The sequence below is a fragment of the Pollachius pollachius genome (assembly GCF_949987615.1).
Source record: "Pollachius pollachius genome assembly, chromosome: 2".
NCBI classification, from domain to species: Eukaryota; Metazoa; Chordata; class Actinopteri; order Gadiformes; family Gadidae; genus Pollachius; species Pollachius pollachius.
In genome coordinates this window covers 15,787,675-15,807,576 of record NC_136935.1, presented here as the reverse complement: position 1 = coordinate 15,807,576, position 19,902 = coordinate 15,787,675, and the positions used below count along the sequence as shown (strand labels likewise).

General features: G+C 42.6%; 1 protein-coding gene across 1 annotated transcript; it reads right to left on the bottom strand.

Annotated features, from left to right (window-relative positions):
* Positions 1-9,821: 9,821 nt before the first annotated feature.
* asrgl1 (asparaginase and isoaspartyl peptidase 1) lies at positions 9,822-15,021 on the bottom strand. The gene is made up of 7 exons (XM_079730068.1): positions 14,960-15,021; positions 13,301-13,510; positions 11,898-12,040; positions 11,406-11,560; positions 11,151-11,272; positions 10,831-10,941; positions 9,822-10,474 (listed from the first exon to the last, which is right to left on the bottom strand). Exons 2-7 carry the CDS (start codon positions 13,485-13,487, stop codon positions 10,260-10,262), a joined length of 933 nt encoding a protein of 310 aa, XP_079586194.1. The 5' UTR covers positions 13,488-13,510; positions 14,960-15,021; the 3' UTR covers positions 9,822-10,259.
* Positions 15,022-19,902: the final 4,881 nt, after the last annotated feature.

Genomic DNA, 19,902 nt, shown 5'->3' with positions numbered 1-19,902 from the left:
CTTTCTTGCTCTTTTCCATCCCTCCTTACTTTTGAATCCCTCTGATCTCTTCATCTGTTCCCCTTTTATCTTCTCCTATTTGTTGCTTCACCCACCTCCCTATAAGTGGCAGAACATCAGTGCATTCCAAAACCACAAAAAATTAACAAATCCTGGCGCTCTTTGACAGAGAACTTATGAGTTTTGCTTATTTGAAGATTCTTGGCAGTTTAAATATCTATTTTCTTACTTTTAACCCTTATTATGGATATAATTAGGTTTTATTGCATCAACCAATTCTTCACATCCACCAACTAACATCTAAAGAACCAGCAACAATAAATTATATTGAATGTTAATCACTACAAAAATGTAAAACTCTTGTATGTCATTTTTATGTTATGTTTATCTTGGCTCCTCTCCCTCTTCCTCCCAGTAGTGTGTCTCCTGGGTTACTCCCTGTGTCTCTCTCTCTGTGCTAAAGTCTCACTTTCCACTGGGAATTGTATATGAATAAAGACATTAATCACACAGAACTATAGTTTGATCACCAACCTACACTGCAGTCTTCTCCATTCAAGCCTCTTTAACTTCTCTAAATTATCTCTCTTCAAATCTCTTCTCTTCTCATTTGGTAATTGGCATGTCATAGTAAAACACGTCTGTCCGTGTTGTAAATAAGTAATGCTAGCAAAACAACTGAAATGAGTTTAGTGTTGTTGCTCATCATTCAAAGAACTGAGCAAACGGCTTCAGAGCTCTTCTTCAAAGCATGTTTATCCCAAGCCAGCCGTCCGACAAAGAGTGACCAGTGGCTGAGGCCACGGGCGCTCAAGGTGAAAATTACTAGTCTGAGCTGCGGGAAGCCTGTTTAAAAGGGCAGACGTTAAGAGCATATTTTTTGCAATTGAACAGAACGGATTCAGATTAAATCTAAAAGACATAAACTTTATGGGTGTAATTGACTTGATTACCGTGTGACTACATGTGTGGCTGTAGCTTTTGCTAGCTAGCGTTGGAGGCTCTAATCATGGGACTATAGCAGTTGGCTGCTGCAAACATCCGACTGAAAGCTCCAGGACAAAGCACTAGCTTCCAGTCAAGGATGTTTACAGTAGCCCCGACTGCCAAAAGACCTGAGCTGTGAAGGCAGAGAACCAGAGAGGGATCAAACATCGGATAATGTACTGATAAAGTTAAAAGGTAAGGCTGGATAGTCATGCAGACAAGCATACGCACGCACAAACAAGCACACACAGATCATTTTGAATGAAGAAATGTAACGTTTAAAGGCATGCAATGTGAATAACAAAGGAATAACAGTATATTGTATATAGTTAAAATTGCAATACATTTCTCAATGTATATTTCCCACAATCTAAGGGTTAGCATTGAGTCAACTGAGATAACATTTAGCACCCGTAAGCTTATGTTGGCAAAGAGATGTAGGATAAGCATCAATAATTTATGTTTTGCGCCATTGGGTATTTCTTTAATTTAATCTCAGGATATGGCAAATAAATATTTATACAATCTGTTACTCAACTGTGATCATTTAACCTTTAACCTTTAAGTGTAGAAAAATCTCAACGACTAAATTATTTGATAACATTATATTCAGGATAATACTGAAGCATTATATACAGCAAAGTGGTTTCCCCAGGTCCTTAATGGTCACGCAGCATTGAGCAGCATGAGACATGTATTCTCTTCCAGGCTTTGTTATGCAGTAAGCATATTCTATCAGCATCGGACATTCTCACACACACACACACACACTTACCATGTAAACACGACTCTGCCTTTTTTTGTTTAGCAATTCCACACACTCCCACAGCAGAGGGCCTTACACGTGCCCGCTCAAACACGTCCCATGTAAACACCACTCAGTTTTTCTGTTTAGCAATGCTGCATACACTCCCACAACTGAACTTATTACAGCCGCACACACAAACACGCAGGCACTAACATACACACCATCTAATTACTATTTCACGCACTAATCCATTGTGGAGGACTCCCACGGTGGCCTTTCTGACCCCCCGAGCGACCAACCAAATGTTCACTTCCTGTTTCTGGCTCTCTCCATTTCTCCCCGTTTCTTTTTTCTTCTCTTCCCACCCAACCAATTGCACTCTACTACCCCCCATCCCCCTCCAAACACGCATGCATGCATTACATACACACACACACGCACACGCACACACGCACACACACACACACACACACACACACTTATCACAAAGGCCTCATCTCTGTTTGAAGATGCAAAACTCTACCTTGAACAACACACTCCGATTAGTCCTGCTGTTCTGTGAGCAGACTGTGTGTGGACAGTAGAAGACTTCTTTGTTACCACTACGATTCTGTTATTAGACGTGCTATATGGGAATTCTATGGCTGTTTACTTCCTTTAGACTGCCGTGCCTTTGGGAATCATCTTTGGAATAACATTGGATGTTTGCTTTTACATGTTTGCAATTTTAGAAGTAGGATGTTTGTACATGGGGTGTGTGTGTGTTTTGTTTGTGTGTGTGTTTGTGCATATTGTAGAGAGATAAAGTCAGGAATGCTAGCACTCTTTCCCCGCCTTTTCCTGTAAAATGGAAGTACCAGTGTTAGGAGTAGGACAAAGTCATCCGCCTTCTTGTACTTCACCTTACCTCCACAGGCCGCTGACATTCACCTGCACACAAGAGCTGGGTATCACTATCTGGAAGTGTTGTGTATACAAAACTGAAAACAAGTGAGTTCACGGCTCACAGCCCTTCTAGCTGAGAGTCCGAGCAGCAATCAGGCATACAGTCAGACACCCAAACCTGTAATTGTTTATCATAGGCCCCCAAGAAAGCATGACTAAAAGCGTTTCTTTTAATAAGAAATGAAGTTATTAAGAGCAGCTTGAAAACATAACAGACATTCTAGGTGAAAGGGCAGTGCTGGGCTTGTTCATGTTAGTTTTTTTGCTCATAATACTGGCTTATAAACTATATGAAAATTATCTTCAGCCTCATACATCTCACACTTTGGAAAACACTGGAGACAGTCAGAGGTCGGACATTGCGCTGCTCTAGAGACGCATACAATCGACGTGTTCATGACAAGAAGGATATTATTTAGTGCACATTATTTAGACAGTCTGGATGGATGTAATTGTTCCGAAAGCGTGGGAACATGTTTCCACAAGACTACCCTCCTCCCTCCGCCGATAAAGAGATGTAAACCTAATAATACGTTGGGAGGCAGGCAGATGTCGCTTTTAGTTTCTAAATATTAAAACGTATATATATATATATATATATACATATATATAGATAATATTTTTAAACGTGACTTAAATGTGAAGAGTAACTAAAATGTTTTTAAAGTTAACTGCAATATTATGGTTAAATATATGGAATAACCCATATTTTTAACCACTTTAGTCAGGGCCTTTTTAGATGCTGCTTTTCTTTTATATAAGTAAAAGAGACACTGCACAGTGTTCACTTGCAAAGCTGACATTTAGTTTTGCATTATGGTTTGAGGTACTGGCATCATGTCAAATGTATTGTTCCCCGTACAGAATTACCCTGACAGTGAAATGCTCAGTTGCCAACTCCTTAGGGTTCAATTATAGACACTAGGTTCCATTGACACCTTGTTAACCTCTTGTCGTATATTGTCTGGCGCTTTACCCTAGACTGCCCATGGTAAACACCACTCACGGGCGGCTAGACAACGCAGAGCTTGGCTAATGCTTCAGGAATGCCTGAGCTTCCCTACATGCTGTTTTAGCTGTAATTGAATTCCTGTGTGTGTAAGTGTGTGTGTGTGTGTGTGTGTGTGTGTGTGTGTGTGTGTGTGTGTGTGTGTGTGTGTGTGTGTGTGTGTGTGTGTGTGTGTGTGTCGATGTGTGTGTGAAATACACAATGTACAGTCTATTGTCTCCTTTAGCTTTCGGTATCAACAATCTCTCGGAGTAGCATTGTTGTATTTTAAGACGAATAAGATGCTTGATTGTATACAAGTGTGCATGTGTTCTAGTCTGCCGAGTTGTGAGATGGATAAAGTCCTATATCTCTCCCCTATCAACCTCTATCTCTGTCTCACTCTGTCGCTCTCTCTCTAGCCCTCACTTGCTCTCCCTCATTCCTTCTTTCAGGTCACTGGGGGAACAAAGCAAACTTTATCAGAACATTGCAGGCCTGCATTCTCCAGATTCTTAGCTCTTGGCAACCAGCTTGTACACGGAACACGAGAGAGGGAGAGAGAGGGACGAGAGGGAGAGAGCTCGGCTGGGAGAGTGTCGAGACAATGAAAGGTGGAGGACTAAGAAAGTTGGGAAGGCAGTAGCTTCCAGTCCATCCTAATCACTTCAACACATGCACTTACACTGTAATTCAGTAGATTGAACAGCAGTGAGCCATGTATGCAGGCTTACCCTGTCCAAAATAACAAATACACAGACCCATAGGCAGGGAAACAACACCGCTGACAGGAGGCCCCTATAAAAGTGGCTCTCCGCACATAACCCAGGACCTGATTTCACCCTATTATAAAGGCATTAAATGTCCCTGCCCAGAACGGCCTCACCAGTTACTACACATCATACCATGGATACAGAGTAATCTTCTCAATAGAGCCTGCAGTTTATAGGTCCATAGTTTAAACTATAGAGACACAACTCTAGTTTAGAGACATGACTCAATAAAGCAAACTCAATCATAACACAGACGATTCATGTCATTATAATCAATGTGAACGGCAGCAAGGAGGACTCTATAGGACCTCAGAATGAACTCTTTCCCCTCTACTGCTGGCAGCACTTCCAGTACACGAGCAGCATCATCCCAGTCAAATGGGCCATTACTTTCCTTGAGATCCAAGGCCTATAATAAACACATTAGCTGCAGCCGGAAGAGAGGGTCAGAGGAACTGTTTGGGATGGGAGGGGGGCTGGAAGGAAGGGTAAGGGATGGGTGGGCGGGGGACAAGGGGGAGGTGACATGTGACATTAGTAGCAACCCTTCTTTGGACCCGTTTACAATCCAGTGTTTTCTCACAAAGCGGTGCGGATGAAAGACTGAAACACACCGTGGAGCGCCGGCCATGGGCGGGGAAGAAACGGAAAACACGGCGCTCTCCTCTGATAAAGGAATAGCAGAACCAAACACACACACATTGACATTGACACACACACACACACACACAAAGACACACACACACACACACACACACACAACCAGTAGAACATTGAGCCTTGTTTGGATGAAGGGCCTCACTCATCAAAGCATTCCTCTGAAAATCATAGCTGAGCCCCACTTCTTGCACCTTACCCCCCGGCACACACACATGAACTCCCTCACCCCTGTTCCCCTCTATTGGCTGCACAGACACACATACACATAAACACACATACTTCCACACACTCAAACACACTGATGCGAACATGAACAGAAGGAGGTGAGGAGGAGTCATTGTTGGGGGTCACAGTGAGGGTGTGGGGGTGCTTACTGTGGTTGGATAGTTTTATGAATGCGTAAAGCATCGCTGCTTTAAATACTGGAACCATGACCCTGATCACCACAGACCCATTCACTGGACTCCTGGCCCCTATTGGCTGCATGTGTTGGTTAGCCACACCGGACATTCTGAATATGTAAACCTTGTTCCATGAAGGCCGCCAACATTCACTTCTAACAATGCTCAAAATCATCCAGCGCCACTCAGTTTATCCAATAGGATGTTTGCAGATAATGTCACATCAATGGCGCAAACTTGAGATGGAAGGCAAGAAGTGTTCATACATACATTGGCCGGGGGTTATCTGGGATTTGGTGTTTGCCTTTCTTATCCAGATTCATACAAGTTATAGGGGAGGGTTCATTTAGAAGTTTGCTGGCTTGGTAGTTGCTTTCTGGTAGCCAGGTCCTTTGACTTGCAGAGTTACAGTCACCTAGCTCCTGTTAGTTTGAGGAAATGCACTTTAAATTAGTTTCCAAAGGTTGCAATGTGTTACGGAAAGATTCTTATTCAAAAGATTGTAGCTTGTCTTCAAATGCAGAGATTATTTGTCAATATCTTCTGTGCTGTTATTATTAGGCTACCTGGGATGCGTTGTTCACCTATTGGCCTCTGCGTAGACTACCCAGCCAGAAGAAACAATTGCATATGAAATCCACAATCTTGTTGTGTAGTTATAAGCACTCGTTTTAAATAAGCGACACATATTTAGAACACGTAAAAAAATCTTTAGTAATTAAAAAAATAAATAAAAGTGTATTCCGCTCACATGATGGGAGCTAGGCTACTTTAACTCTGCAAGTTAATGGAGACGGTGAACGGAGAGCAAATGCTAACCCAGCAAGCTCCTTCTCTGAACATAAATGAATTCCAAGGTTAACATGGATTGCAATAAACTATTAGTTAATTCTTAGTTACAGGTTTTTACTGCATACCTCTTAATGAATGAACCCTTATGTAAAACGTTACCAGTACAACCCATCCTAAGCATATTGACTTGGAAGCAGCAACTCACCCTGTGGAGAGTTTGACTTTTCAGCTGTATTTCTCAAAGATTTGGTTCCACACTTTTTACATAAACAGAGTACTGGTGCATGCATTCTCCATTTCACTAACTGCCCTCCAAATGAAGTTTGGACAACATGGGTGTCATGTTGCAAACAACCTATAACAACAACACACACCCAAAAACACAATGTCCTGCGGTGCAGTACTTCTTGTCTGGTGTGTGTGTCCCACTGGCGTCCCTACATTTTTCATCCTGTGAGGTTTGGGTAGTAAATCGTTGTTCTGGAAGGTTGCATCCTTGCTGGTCTTTACATGACATAACATATTGTTACAGGCCTAACATAACCTTCACAACTGACCCTGTCACTGCGCCTATACTCTGCGGCGATGAGCTTCAGGTGGTGTGTGTGCGGGCGTGCGTGTGTGTGTGTGGGTGGGGGGGTGGGGGGGTAGCTGGAGTGCTCCTACTTTCCACTCGTTATCAGATACACTAAAGGCCCCGCCTTTAAGCTCTCTCCCCCCTCTTTCTTTCTTTCTTTCTTTCTTTCTTTCTTTCTTTCTTTCTTTCTTTCTTTCGTTCATTCTTTCGTTCGTTCTTTCTTTCTTTCGTTCTCTCTCTCTCTCTCTCTCTCTCTCTCTCTCTCTCTCTCTCTCTCTCTCTCTCTCTCACTCTGTGACCTTGCGGAACAGGGGTCAGGTCTGCAGCTTTAAATGCAGGGCTGGTATTCTGAGCACGACAGGCAGTGGACTGGAACACCTGGAACACTGGTTATTAACAAACTACATTACCATTAACTTTGTGAAGGAAAAACAAAATGGCCGCGTAGGAAGGGTTGGGGAGGGGACAGCTCCTCAGAGGTCGCTGGTCAAACAGTAACTTAACCTTTCTTCCTCACTGAACCTGTATTGTGAAGCCAATCTGAAGAAGACAAGGCCCTCTTAACCCTCACTGGATGGAACAGACGTGAATGTTCTAGGACCTTCTTCAAGAGCCTGACTTTAAACGTCTTACAGCCTACTTCTTACACAGATTTACAAGATACATTGGACATTTCATGGGTAATCTTCTATGGCAGCCAATGATTATTTTTGTATCAAGTTATCGTAAAATAACCTACTCAACTATTTGTATTTATTTATATTACTTGACGGAGATAAAGCCTATTAGGGTTTTTCATTTTGCTTCTATTTGCAAAATGGCTTTAAAACAAATGACCATTTTACAATCTGTCCTCTAGTTGGTGGATTTTGTGCAGCTCCCTGCCCTGTCTACCTCCTCCTCCTCCCATTCTGATGGAATGAGGAGCCAGGAAGTGGCCGCTGTCATCTCCATGGGAACCTCCCAAAGACGGCCCAGCATGGCCGGAGACCCCTCCTCAAACACAAAGAGCCCAGAGAGCACTGGGTCAACACAAACAACTATGGTGGGACACCCCCCCAACACACACACACACACACACACACACACACACTTGATCTTGAATAACAAATTGTGTAGAATAAATACCGTAGCCTATCACTCAGCCTATCTGTCCGTTAGTCACTCACAGCCCCAAAATAATAATTGTATCTTATTTAGTCCTACAAAATATTGACCTACAAAAATAGTTGATTTTGACGGGTCAACTCGATGATTTGCTGTGACGACTATTCAGCAATGTTATTGTACAAGTCTCTTTTTTCCCCTTTTCTAGAGGCCTGCATTGCTGGGTCCACTCTGCGAATGACTGTCCTCTGTGTGTTTCCAGAGTCCCACATCCCTGGGAACCAAACGGGCCCATCATCCCATGGGAAAGACGCTGTGGGCCGCCAAGATTCCGGACTCCACTCCGCCGAGGATTCCGCAGTGCATTTAAACCGGCTCAGATTAGGACTACTGCTTGCAATTGCTCTCAGTTTCTGCGTAGCTCACCACAAATGGGACTTCTGATAACTTTATAGTTCCCCCTGCTCACTTTATGTCTCGCTTATCTCAAGTAATCTCAGCACAACTCCAAATGCAAAAAGGCAGGCCGTTAAAATGTCCCAATAAAGTAGCCTACAGTCCTAGACGACCCAACTCACAATGTATTGGTCAACATATCAAGCGTTTTAAAGTATAATGTATGATGTACTGTATATCATTAACCAGCCTGAATTCCTCATAAAGTCTGATTTAATCAACAATGCATACCTAAGCAGAGAGCAGGTTACTGAGCAAAGTGAACGGACGCTTACCTTGTCAATAGGCTACGTTTCTGCGCCTAATGCACCGGCCAAGAACACCGGTCCTGTCCCGTTCTCTAGTTCACTTTTAGACTAGTCAATGCACTTTTTCCTTTTTGAAACGAAGAAAAACTAAGACAGCTTACAAAAACAAAAAACGTTCCTGAGATAAATACACACAACATCATCGTATATAGGTTACTTCGTCTGTATATGATGAGCCAAATGTAGGAAAATACATACAAGAAACCGGGGCGGCAAGTTCGTCCAATGCCCGGCATCTCCCTAGTTTTTTCCCGAGTGTCCCAGCTGTGATCTCCGAGGCTGCCAACTCCGAAGGCTTTTGTAGGAAGAGGAAAAGACGGAGTGGAGTCCAGCCCCCTTTCTCCCTTGCTGGAACGGGGGCGCTGTTGCACCACCGAGTTGGACCTGCTCAACTCTGGGGTCTTTTAAGCGATGTCGAAAATGCCAAATAGGCCTGCATAGTACTATACTAAATATGCAATTGTCATTATCTTTTGAAGGATACAGGCCAAAACCAAAATATATTAGAATAAGGGTCAGTACACATAGCGGGCCTATTTATAGGCCTAGTGGTCTAATCTAGTGTTCGGCTACTTTCTAAGGCGCTTGTCTACATATGTGACCTGAAGGTGAATGTTTAACAGTAAAAAATAATAAATAAGGTCGATGGATGATCCATTTTCAGATGATTTTAGGAAAGGCTGTTAGTGAGCTCTTTTTTAGGATCAACAACCCAAAAGCTTTGGATTAGTGATCATTTGTCAGAACTTCAATTTACTAAATTTACTGAAAAAGGTTCCAAGATGCGGCTAGCTTTTCAAGGCTACATGTCATATTTTAACCTCGACATGCATAAATACATTTGATAGGCCACCATAATTGGTATAGGTTAATCTCCCGCAATTGTCATTAAAGTCAACAACCGTACAAATTGTCATTCATCTTCGTAGAAATAGCCCCATCCAGTGGACGAAAGTGCCAATGTCCAGTTTATCAAATGCGAATAGGACAGCTTTAGCCAGTGGACAAAAAAATGCAACTGCTGTTATAAGGACACAATGAAAGTTGCTCTAGATAGAAGACTGCCAAACGACTAAATGTAAAATTTAAAGAGGATTTATTATTACCAAACATATTTTTTTCACGACATATTGAAATAAGAACAATTTAGAAAGACTTTCAGTTGAAACTTAACATAAATGTATCGTTTTACATACTTGCATATGAATATATTCAATACAATATTGAATGTGTCACACTAACTAACTAATGAAATAAAAACATGAAATATCCAGCAGCCATTTAAATCAAGTAGTTTAAAAAGTAATAAAGTCTCTAGTATTGAAATTAAAGTCCAGAAGGCCCTCATCTCAAATACCCCTGGCCCCCACATTCCAGTGGGTCTTGCTTCTCCAGTGTTCCCCTGTTCATTTAAAATAATAACGACTTGATCGGTGATTCGCAAATAACACAAACATAAAATCATCCGGATGAACACCTCGGCCTCTGAAACGTAACCCGGCGCCGCCGCTCCTCCATCAGTTGGGGTCGCCGATGCCCTGGGTAAGGTCCTCCCCGGGGTAGAGGCCGTAGTGCAGGGTGTCCCCCTGAGCCACGGCCCACACCATCTGGGCACTGGTGAAGCGGGCAGCCCATCGGCCCTGGGGGTCCACCGTCACCACACCGCCAAGCCCCTCCACTCGCTCCTTCATGGTGGCCAGACCCAGGTCGCTGGCCTCCTCCGAGGACATCCCTAGCAGGAGGGGGAATATGGGAAACAGAGTCACCATGGATGCTATGGGAGGGTTTCACGCCATGTCACACACACTCGAATTTACCATCTCCGTACTTTTTTACTATTTTATAAAAATAATAATAACAGGTCGCTTGCTTCTTTACTATCATTGTTGTATCCAGAATTCCCAATGGGGCAACTTGGAAATTCAGATCACATGGTGAAACCCTCCTGTAGTTTTAGTTGCCTTCGCTATAGCCAGGCTGCAGTTTCAGCCAAAATCTTCCTGTAGCTATAATATGGGCTTGGTTGTATGAGCATGCATGTTGTTGAAGTTGATAGGCCTTTTTGATCCAGGGTGAACGCGTGTGTACCTTGCTCCATGTGAAACAGGATGAGTCTAGCCAGCGTCACCTTCATGATGGCTTCTCCATGGCCTGTAGGAGATACTGCTCCTACTCTGTTATCAGCATAGCCCCCACATCCTGACACACACACACACACACACACACACACACACACACACACACACACACACACACACACACACACACTTAAGATTTTCACCCTCAAGATTTAAAAAACAGTGTCTCCACCGAAATAAACAGTGTCTCCACCGAAAGGCTACCTGCTAAAGAAAAAACATTTGTTTGTTTGTTTAAAAAGGTTGTTTGTAAGGCATTTTGGCACTGACCTATGCAGGCCGTGTCTCCCACTCGGCCCTCCATCTTGTTGAGCATACCGCCCGTGGACGTGGCACAGGCGATGTTCCCGTCTGCATCCACTGCTACTGCTCCCACCGTACCCATCTTTCCCCTACACACACGCATGTGCACACACAACAGTTATGACTCATCAAAGTTCTCCATTAGGTAGTTCTGAGACTCAGAGTCAGTTAGTGTATCAGCACACATTGCATCTCAAAACGCAACACAACTCCACCACTCACATCTGACACTCAACAGGGTTGGCGTCGGGGGCCAGGTTCTTCTTCCAGCGCATGCAGGAGTACTCCGTGATCAGGGAGTCCCCCGGGACCTCCGGCACCCCCATGGCCTGGGCAAACTGTCTGGCACCCCCCGCTGTCAGGCATAGGTGGCTGGTCTGAAACACAACACAGGCTTTAGGAAGGCTGTAGCAACACTACGAGTATCTCGAAAGGTATATCAAACAGGCACAGAGAAAATATCACAAATATTGAAAACAGCACATTGGACGGCGTGAAGTTACTTGGATACTGAAAAAAGATGTGTGAAAAAATCCCCAAACCAATATATGACTATCGCTGTATATTATGACGATACCCACTAACCCTAACCCTCATGAGGTCCGATTTTTGCCGTAACGTGTGTACATTCTGTTTGCACATAGATGCGTTTCTATTTGCTTCTTAAACGACATAAGCATGGTACAAATCACTTGTAACCTACACAGGACCTACCTTCTCCATGACCAGGCGGGCCAGCTGAATAGGGTTGGCTATGTTTCGCACAGCAGAAACGGCACCGCTTGCCAGCGTACTTCCATCCATCACAATGGCGTCCATCTCCACCTCTCCTTTAACATTCAGCACTGAGCCACAGCCTGCCGTGAGTTATGGTAATAAGAGATATGACATGAATACAGTGTAAGACCCAAACTGTATTACTGAATGTGCCATCAGAAATAAAAGATTTATCTGAAGTTGTTTGTTTATGTAAAGGCAGGTTTTGAGAATCTGTTTACTACACAGTAAAGTATTCCCTATATACTCTGTCAACAGTTGTCAGTACACAACATCTCACAGGATACATTAAAAACCTTCTCCAGCCTTGCTCACTCCCTGCTCTGTAATTCTCCATAAAGGCTACATCTATAGTTCAGATAACATAAAGGAATGCATGATCATTACCGCAGATAGACTAATGTTTTGACAGCCGTTTCATAGACATAAAGTTAGTGCTTTGAGAGCATATTCTTGCAACATTGCTGCATACCTCTAGGCCATAGCATGAGCAGAGCATAGATACACATCTGCTTGGAGGGGGGAGGATCTATGACCAAGGAGGACTTATGCATCACACTTTCCTACAAGCACACTAGTATGCAATCATAAGCTCCTCAAAGCTAAACATTGTTACATTACCTATGCAGTCCTCCTAATAGGGGTGATGTTCAGCCACCCAGAAATCTATAGGTTTTGATGGTAAATCAATTAAACATTTGAGTCAAAGGTAGAATTGGTTGGTCTTTAAACCGTATACTGTTTTTTCTGATGGGTTAGCAGCCAAGAATGTGAATAGAAAACACAGCTTTGGATATGACCCATGTTATACGTGCTTGCGTTGATGTCCCTCCCTTCGTTCAAGAATCCTTCTGTGCTAGCCCATATTTACCTATTCCTGCTCAGCCACATGTTATTCGTGTTCATGTGAGGGTTTTTTCATCCCAAGTTTCAGTTTTGTTCAATTCAATGTTAAAAGGTGAAACTACGGATTTAAGATTTGTCCAACTGTGAACTGAATCCTCCACAAAATATAGGGCAGTACATAATCAGAAACTCTGTAAGAAACAAGGAAATGCACAGTCCCTCCCAAAGTTCTTGGTTCCCCTTACTGTTTACAGTGAATTTGTCTTGGACCAATTCCTTGTAGTGTTCTGGTACCCGGTTAGAGCCATGATTGACAAGAGGTTAGAATACGCCCTCTTGGTGGCGCTACCTATTCATCCTCTCGTGTAGGACTGAAGGCAGACTCCAAGGTGCAGTATTGGCAGACATCAACACTGCACTAACGGCAATCACTTCTTGAGGTACAAAGTGGTATTATGAGATGATGTTGTCCGAATTTGGGTATAGTCTCTCACCTGCGTTAAAGCTGGGGTTGTTTTCTAAATGGGTGACGGCCTCCACCACTGCGTCCATGCTGCTCCGCCCCCCCTGCAGCACAACGTAGCCGGCCCGGGCCGCGGCTCGGACCCCTGCACGTGACATCTCTGCCCGCTCTTTGGGGATATTTCCCGCCCCCCCGTGGACGACCAGCACAGGCAACATGCCAATCAAACAGAGGGAAAAGTCTAAGGGAAAACCAACAAGCATTAGAGGTCAGAGGTCAACGTGGAAGCATTTTTGATGGCTAGATCAATGTCCTAACTTGTCTTTGACCTGGCATCACGGTGGCATCATTATTACATAGAGCTTTTTGATAAATACAATATATATATACTATATACTTTTGGGTTTGCTGCCACCTAATGGTAAGATGAATCACTATCAACTACGTGAAAAGATACCGCTTTCTGATGCATGTTTTTTTCACTTTAACGGTCAAATCTAATTCTGTCAGAAAATAGCTGCTTCAAATAGCTGCTATTGTCATTAAAAATAAGCAAATTATAAAATAGTTTATCTTATATATTGGTACTGATGCATACAAATGTATGTTTTTCCTACATTGGTGCATGATCTAATTTCAACCGCACATGATAATATGAACAAGAAATGCATTTCCTGCAGAAAATGAGGTAACCGCTGTAGTATAAAATGAGCTTCAACAGGTGTAAGACAGCTAAAGGCCTGTAGTTTAAGATGTATAAAATGTTGAATAGCTTAACTAGATTAGAACCGAGTTATAACCATGCAAACCATTTTAATAACGTCAAACACTTGGACAAAAATTAAGAGTTCAACAAATACAATATATAATTGTATCACTAAAGTGATACAATTTGAAACTAGGTCTAGTAGTTTGTAGTTTGATTGTATTGTATCGAGTTGCAAGGGAATAACTAGACGTGAGCCCAGACGTTACTACTGCATCGCAGCTCGCGTACCCCACAGAACATGGTAGCCTATCCCGCGGACATGAGTGCCTCGGTGCAGGCGTCGCTCAATCCCACCCCAGCCGTCACCGTGGTGCAACCCCTCATAAAACACTCCCAGTTACAGAAGTGAAGCAGAACCAGGACGGCGCTATGAATCCAAATAGTTCGATACCGTCCCAAGAGCCCGTGGGGCAACCCGGAACTCGAGCGACCACGGATGTGCTCGCCACAGTAATATTAGGCCTACCATGGACATATAAAGAGTAGTACGAGTAAGATAATAATTTCCCTTGGTAGGTTGACAAGTGAATACCGTTAGGGACGTAGATGAAGCAACATCAAATAGACGCTCATCGGACGTCAAAATGTTTAGTGTGGTGCAAAAGTTTGTATAGAATAATAAAGAAAGTCAGAAATAAATAAGAAAACGGAAGAGCATAAGCTTAGCTCAGCTCAGCAGAACTCCCTTCATGAATTACAAAGCTCCGCCAGAGCCACTGGTGTCATGTTATGCAATCCCAAATCAAGAGTACGATTTGGACTTTGGAGGGTATTGCACAACCGAAATCGAAGTCCTGTTATGCAGTGTGGTATATCTTCATAGGGCTTCTTCTACATTATTAAGCTATTTTTGATTATATATGCTTAATATCATGATCTCTTCAAGCTAACGCGGTTTTACAGGAATAAGTAAAACCGTACCTTTTGCTTCTTTCTTTCCCACGTCTTGGTCTAGAAGACTTTCTTCCTTCTCCTTCTCGTCGTCCTCGTCTTCTTTTTGATTGGTCAATGTATCTAGGCGGAGCAGTGCTCACTATTTCGACACCGATTCATTATTATTGAGATAAAATAAACTGTTTTGTCTTGCACGGTTCTTCGTTCGGAAAGATTATTATTCGACTCGAGAATTTACTTGAAATAATAATATACGTGTTTGTATGAATATAAATATATTTAATTTTTTTATAGGTCATAAAGAGGAACATAAAATATATATATTAATTTATATATATATATAAATTAATATATATACTTAAATAATGCCGATATAGTTTTATGTTCCTCTTTATGACCTTCAAGGTTATAAGGTTCTATCACCTTGAAGATCATGAAGATTATCGATGAATTATAATAATGATAAATATATATATCTTTTTATATGTAAGGGATAATGCCCGACGATGTGTCCATTATCAGGAATTAATGGACGACTGCGCGTCGGACGGTTCACGCCCCCGCGAAGTATAAATATATAAACAAAAATAATTGACAGCTGAACGTTGGAAAGGCCCATGCAAGTGAATGGAGCAGTCTACATCATTGAGAAGAGCCGTGTAATAAGTAAGGGATAATGTATAGAACGCCGGTCATTATCGGGAAAATAAGCCCCGAACAGGACACGAAGGTGTCTTGCTTCGCCCTGAAGGGGCTTATTTTCGATAATGACCGGCGACATTCTATACATTATCCCGCTCTTATTACACGGCTGCTTGCCAGAAAAAATAACTTCACATGGTGTGTCTTTACAATTTATTCGTTACCAGCATTCGTAGATCAGCAGAGAAATAGTCCGCCAAAGACGTTGACGTCGCTTAGCAACCGAAGACGCTGGGGTTGACAAGTTACCGGACTACTTGCGGAGTGGTACCAAAGACGTCATTAGAGGCATAAAGTAGTGATGGGAATTTCGGCTCTTTTCAGGAAGCCAGATCATTTGGATCAGCTCACCAACAAGAGCCATCTCTTTTGGCTCCAAAACGGCTCTTCATATTACCACTTACACCTTTTATAATCCAGCCAAATGTAGCCCGTTTTGACTTATGATTCGTGTGTGTATGTCTGTCTATATATCACTTAAATTATTCAATAGATCCTATTACTATTCAAAAGTAAAGATTACATTTTCTAATATCAATAAATTGTTGTAGTCGATGTGATGTTTTCATTGCATATGAGTGCAACGCGCATCCCCGCCCCTCGCTGCTTGCTTATTGGCATGATCCTTGCCCTATCCACACTTTATTGGCATGACATAACCTGACAGTCAGTCACTGCACACGCATAGCATGCACGGAGCACCCGTAGAACGGACACCTCCATATCATTCTGCCTAGGAAAACTTTTTATATGTATATAAAATGGCTCGCGGCTGGGAGCCGACTCCCATCGTTCACTTAAAAGACGGCTTCACGGCTCTTTGAACTGACTCGTTCGCGACCGACCCATCACTAGCATAAAGTCCTTTGTTTTCCTTGACAGCGGTCAATAATACGCCGGAAGTTGTGAGGAGCTCATGCAAGTGAACGGAGCGTTCCACGGCATTGAGAAGTCCTGTGTAATAATCCATAATAATTCAACGCAAGTTTTTTTTTTTTAACAAGTGGTGGGTACAAAATGAATCTTGACGAAAACTGGTGGGGACACGTCCCCAGCGTAATCGACGCCTATGTGTTAAAAAGCAGCAACTTAACCGAAACGGATATTCCTCTATTGAAGTCCCTCCCTCAGCTGCCACTTAACCCATGTAACTTGCTCCTTCCGGAAGCGTGCTCAGAAATATTGCCCTCTCTCACCAATATATGCACATTTGAAGCCCCCCATTCTAGACATTAGCTAGTGAATGGGGTTATTTCGGATTTGTGGTTGCAGCCAGCCATAGACCTCTGAAGAATAATTAGTCCCGCCTCCGAGGCTCCTGGTTCCATCGGACAGGTAGATCCCATAGGACCTATGAGATCGAAAAATATGAATGGGTTTCAATGGAGAGAAAGTAATTATTTTCTGGTCCCAGTCTTTATATGCCCTGGATTACACATATGTTGTTCGTGGATTTAAATGATAATTTTTCATGCAAAGAAAACTAAACATTTTCGTGAAGACGTTTGATAATGTTAGGTTTTGTGTGTGGCCGCTCTTCGCTGCTCTCGACGCGTCACCACCCGCACTTGGAACCCCGGTACAGACATGGCGATCTCTCTGCTCCACTTCCCCGCTTTTTTCCAAGGTCGAGGATAAAAGCATCGAAAGAGGTGAAAACCATTAGAAGTCCGGGCATGTGGAGAGTTTCAGTTAACGCTGATAGGCAGATTGTCGGTCTTGTCCACGACAGTCGCAGGGAGCGTGACGTCACATACAAGACATGTAGTCTTTCTCATTGTTTTTTCTCTACAGCCTTTAACTGAACAATTGTGTAATCCAGGGCGTATAAAGACTGGGACCAGAAAATAATTACTGAAACCCATTCATATTTTTCGATGTCATAAGTCTCATGGGCTCTACCGGAAGGGGCTTGACTTCGCCACTCTGTAGAGTTCGTAAGTACGCCCCTTCCGGTAGACCCCTCATGGGACCTCTGGGCGAGGAAAATTAGAATGGGAGTCAACGGAACGAGATTTATTATTTTCTGATACCAGTCATTAAATGCCTTGGATTACCCATATGTTTTGTGTGGGTCCAAATAATCATTTCTCACGTAAAGAGTTTGACTGTTTATTTGGCAATTGGTCAATTAAAGGCTGTAGAGAAAACACAATGAGAAAGACACGTCTCGTATGTGACGTCACGCTCCCTGCGACTGGCGTGGACAAGACCGACATCTCCCCATCGGCATAACTGAAAATCTACACATGCCCCGACTTATAATGGTTTTCACCTCTTTCGATGCTGTTATCCTCCCCTTGGAAAAAAGCGGTGAGGTGGAACAGAGAGATCGCCATGTCTGTACCAGAGTGGTGGTGACGTGTATCATTTGCGTCGAGAGCAGCGAGGGGCTGTAGTTCACAAAGCGGCCTCACACAAAACGTAACATTATCAAACTTCTTCGCAATTTTTTTTTCTTTGCATGAAAAATTATAATTTAAATCCACAAACAATATAATCGAGGGCATATAAAGACTGGGAACAGAAAATAATTACTTTCTCCATTGAAACCCATTCATATTTTACGATCTCATAGGTCCCTTGGGGGTCTACCGGAAGGGGCGGACTTACGAGCTCTATGGGAAATAACATGGGTTTTTTGAATCCTAAACCAAAGTGGAATCTAGATGGAAAAAGTGTGTAGTTCAAAACGTGAGCAGCTTTTACTTCTTTGCCACTTAGAGAGTTTGTTATGTGCGATCATTCAAAAACCCCATGTTATTTCCCATAGACAGTTGACCGATGGAACCGAAGCCTCTGAGGCGGGACTTATTCTTCAGAGGTCTATAGGGACTTTGAGCTGCAAAGATGACCAATCCCAACCTAACCAAATCACTGGTGGAGCACCACCACTGACTTGTGATTGGCCAGTCCAAAAACGTTGGGTCTTTCTCTAGGGTAAGTCTCATCGTCTCTTGAACAATGAATGTGGAACGATGGACTGGAAATCAAGGCTAATAGTGGGTCAAGGTGTGATGGTGTCTTATAAGCACCACGACAGGATCGGTTGGTGTGGCACAAACGTAAACGGAGCACACTGCCTAATTGGTATTTTGCATGCAGTCATATTTGAACTGTTTTAGCTAAAGCTAAGGTGATGAATTGCTCTTGGGAGATTTATCTTTTGCTTAAAACGTTAAAGTTATTTTCCTACTATTAATGGTGTGCGTGCATGCATGCGTGGGTGCGTTTGATCTTGCGTTGCGTGAGTGTGTGTAACGTACTCGGATGCTACTAGTGATGAAAAACTAATTCGATCCTTTGGTCGTATCGGGCTAGGTATGACTTGGACTGGAAAATATTCAACACGTGTTTTGTTACAACAGAGACACAAGGTAAACATGCTTGCGTTCTGAGTGTGGTTCATGAAGCATCTCTCGAACACAGATAAGAAAACAGTTTATATTGGAAGTAGGTTGAATGGTAAATTAGCCACGCCTACAAATTCTAACCTAGGTGAACCTTTGGTCTGCCTTGGCTTTGACAGACATGGCGAAGTGATCATGTCTGTAGTCTTTAACTTATCTACAAACTCATAAAATCGTATATAGCGTTGTCCATTATGTGGAGAAGAAACCATTTCTAACTGTTGTCAGCTTGACACATGTCATCAGAAGAAGCGTAGACTAAAATAAATTATATCACAAGGGATGACGGATTACACCGTGTATTGACAGGTTTCTCACCAACGTAATACAATATTAATGACATGATCTCACATGGTGATATCCGTATTGACTTATATCACATTATTTCTTCTAAACGAATTGTAAAATATATAACACATGCATGTATTCACCTAAGGATGGCGCTGTTTTACATGCCCTGCATGTTTTGGAACCAAGGCACTTTTGGCTTCACAGAGGAAATCATCATTATGGGGATCATTTAACCTAAATAAACGTATGCTGTCATGGGATATGCATGGTCTTTTTTCTCATTCTTGGACGAAGCACTGCTCCCGCTGTGGAACTACTGTAACACTGAATGCTTCACCTTTGTAACCACTGTATACAGTAGAACATTACCAGTCAGGTAAAAAGTAAAGTACCATCAGATCAGTTTTATAAATGAATGAATTTATGTAATCTCTTTATACCTTTTACTGCCCTCTATTAAACACATTCTATCTCACTTGATCAGCAAACAGTAATTATTACATATTATAATAGTCTATAAGTAATAATGAGTAATATGTGGGCCCTATCCATCATCACAGCCAAATT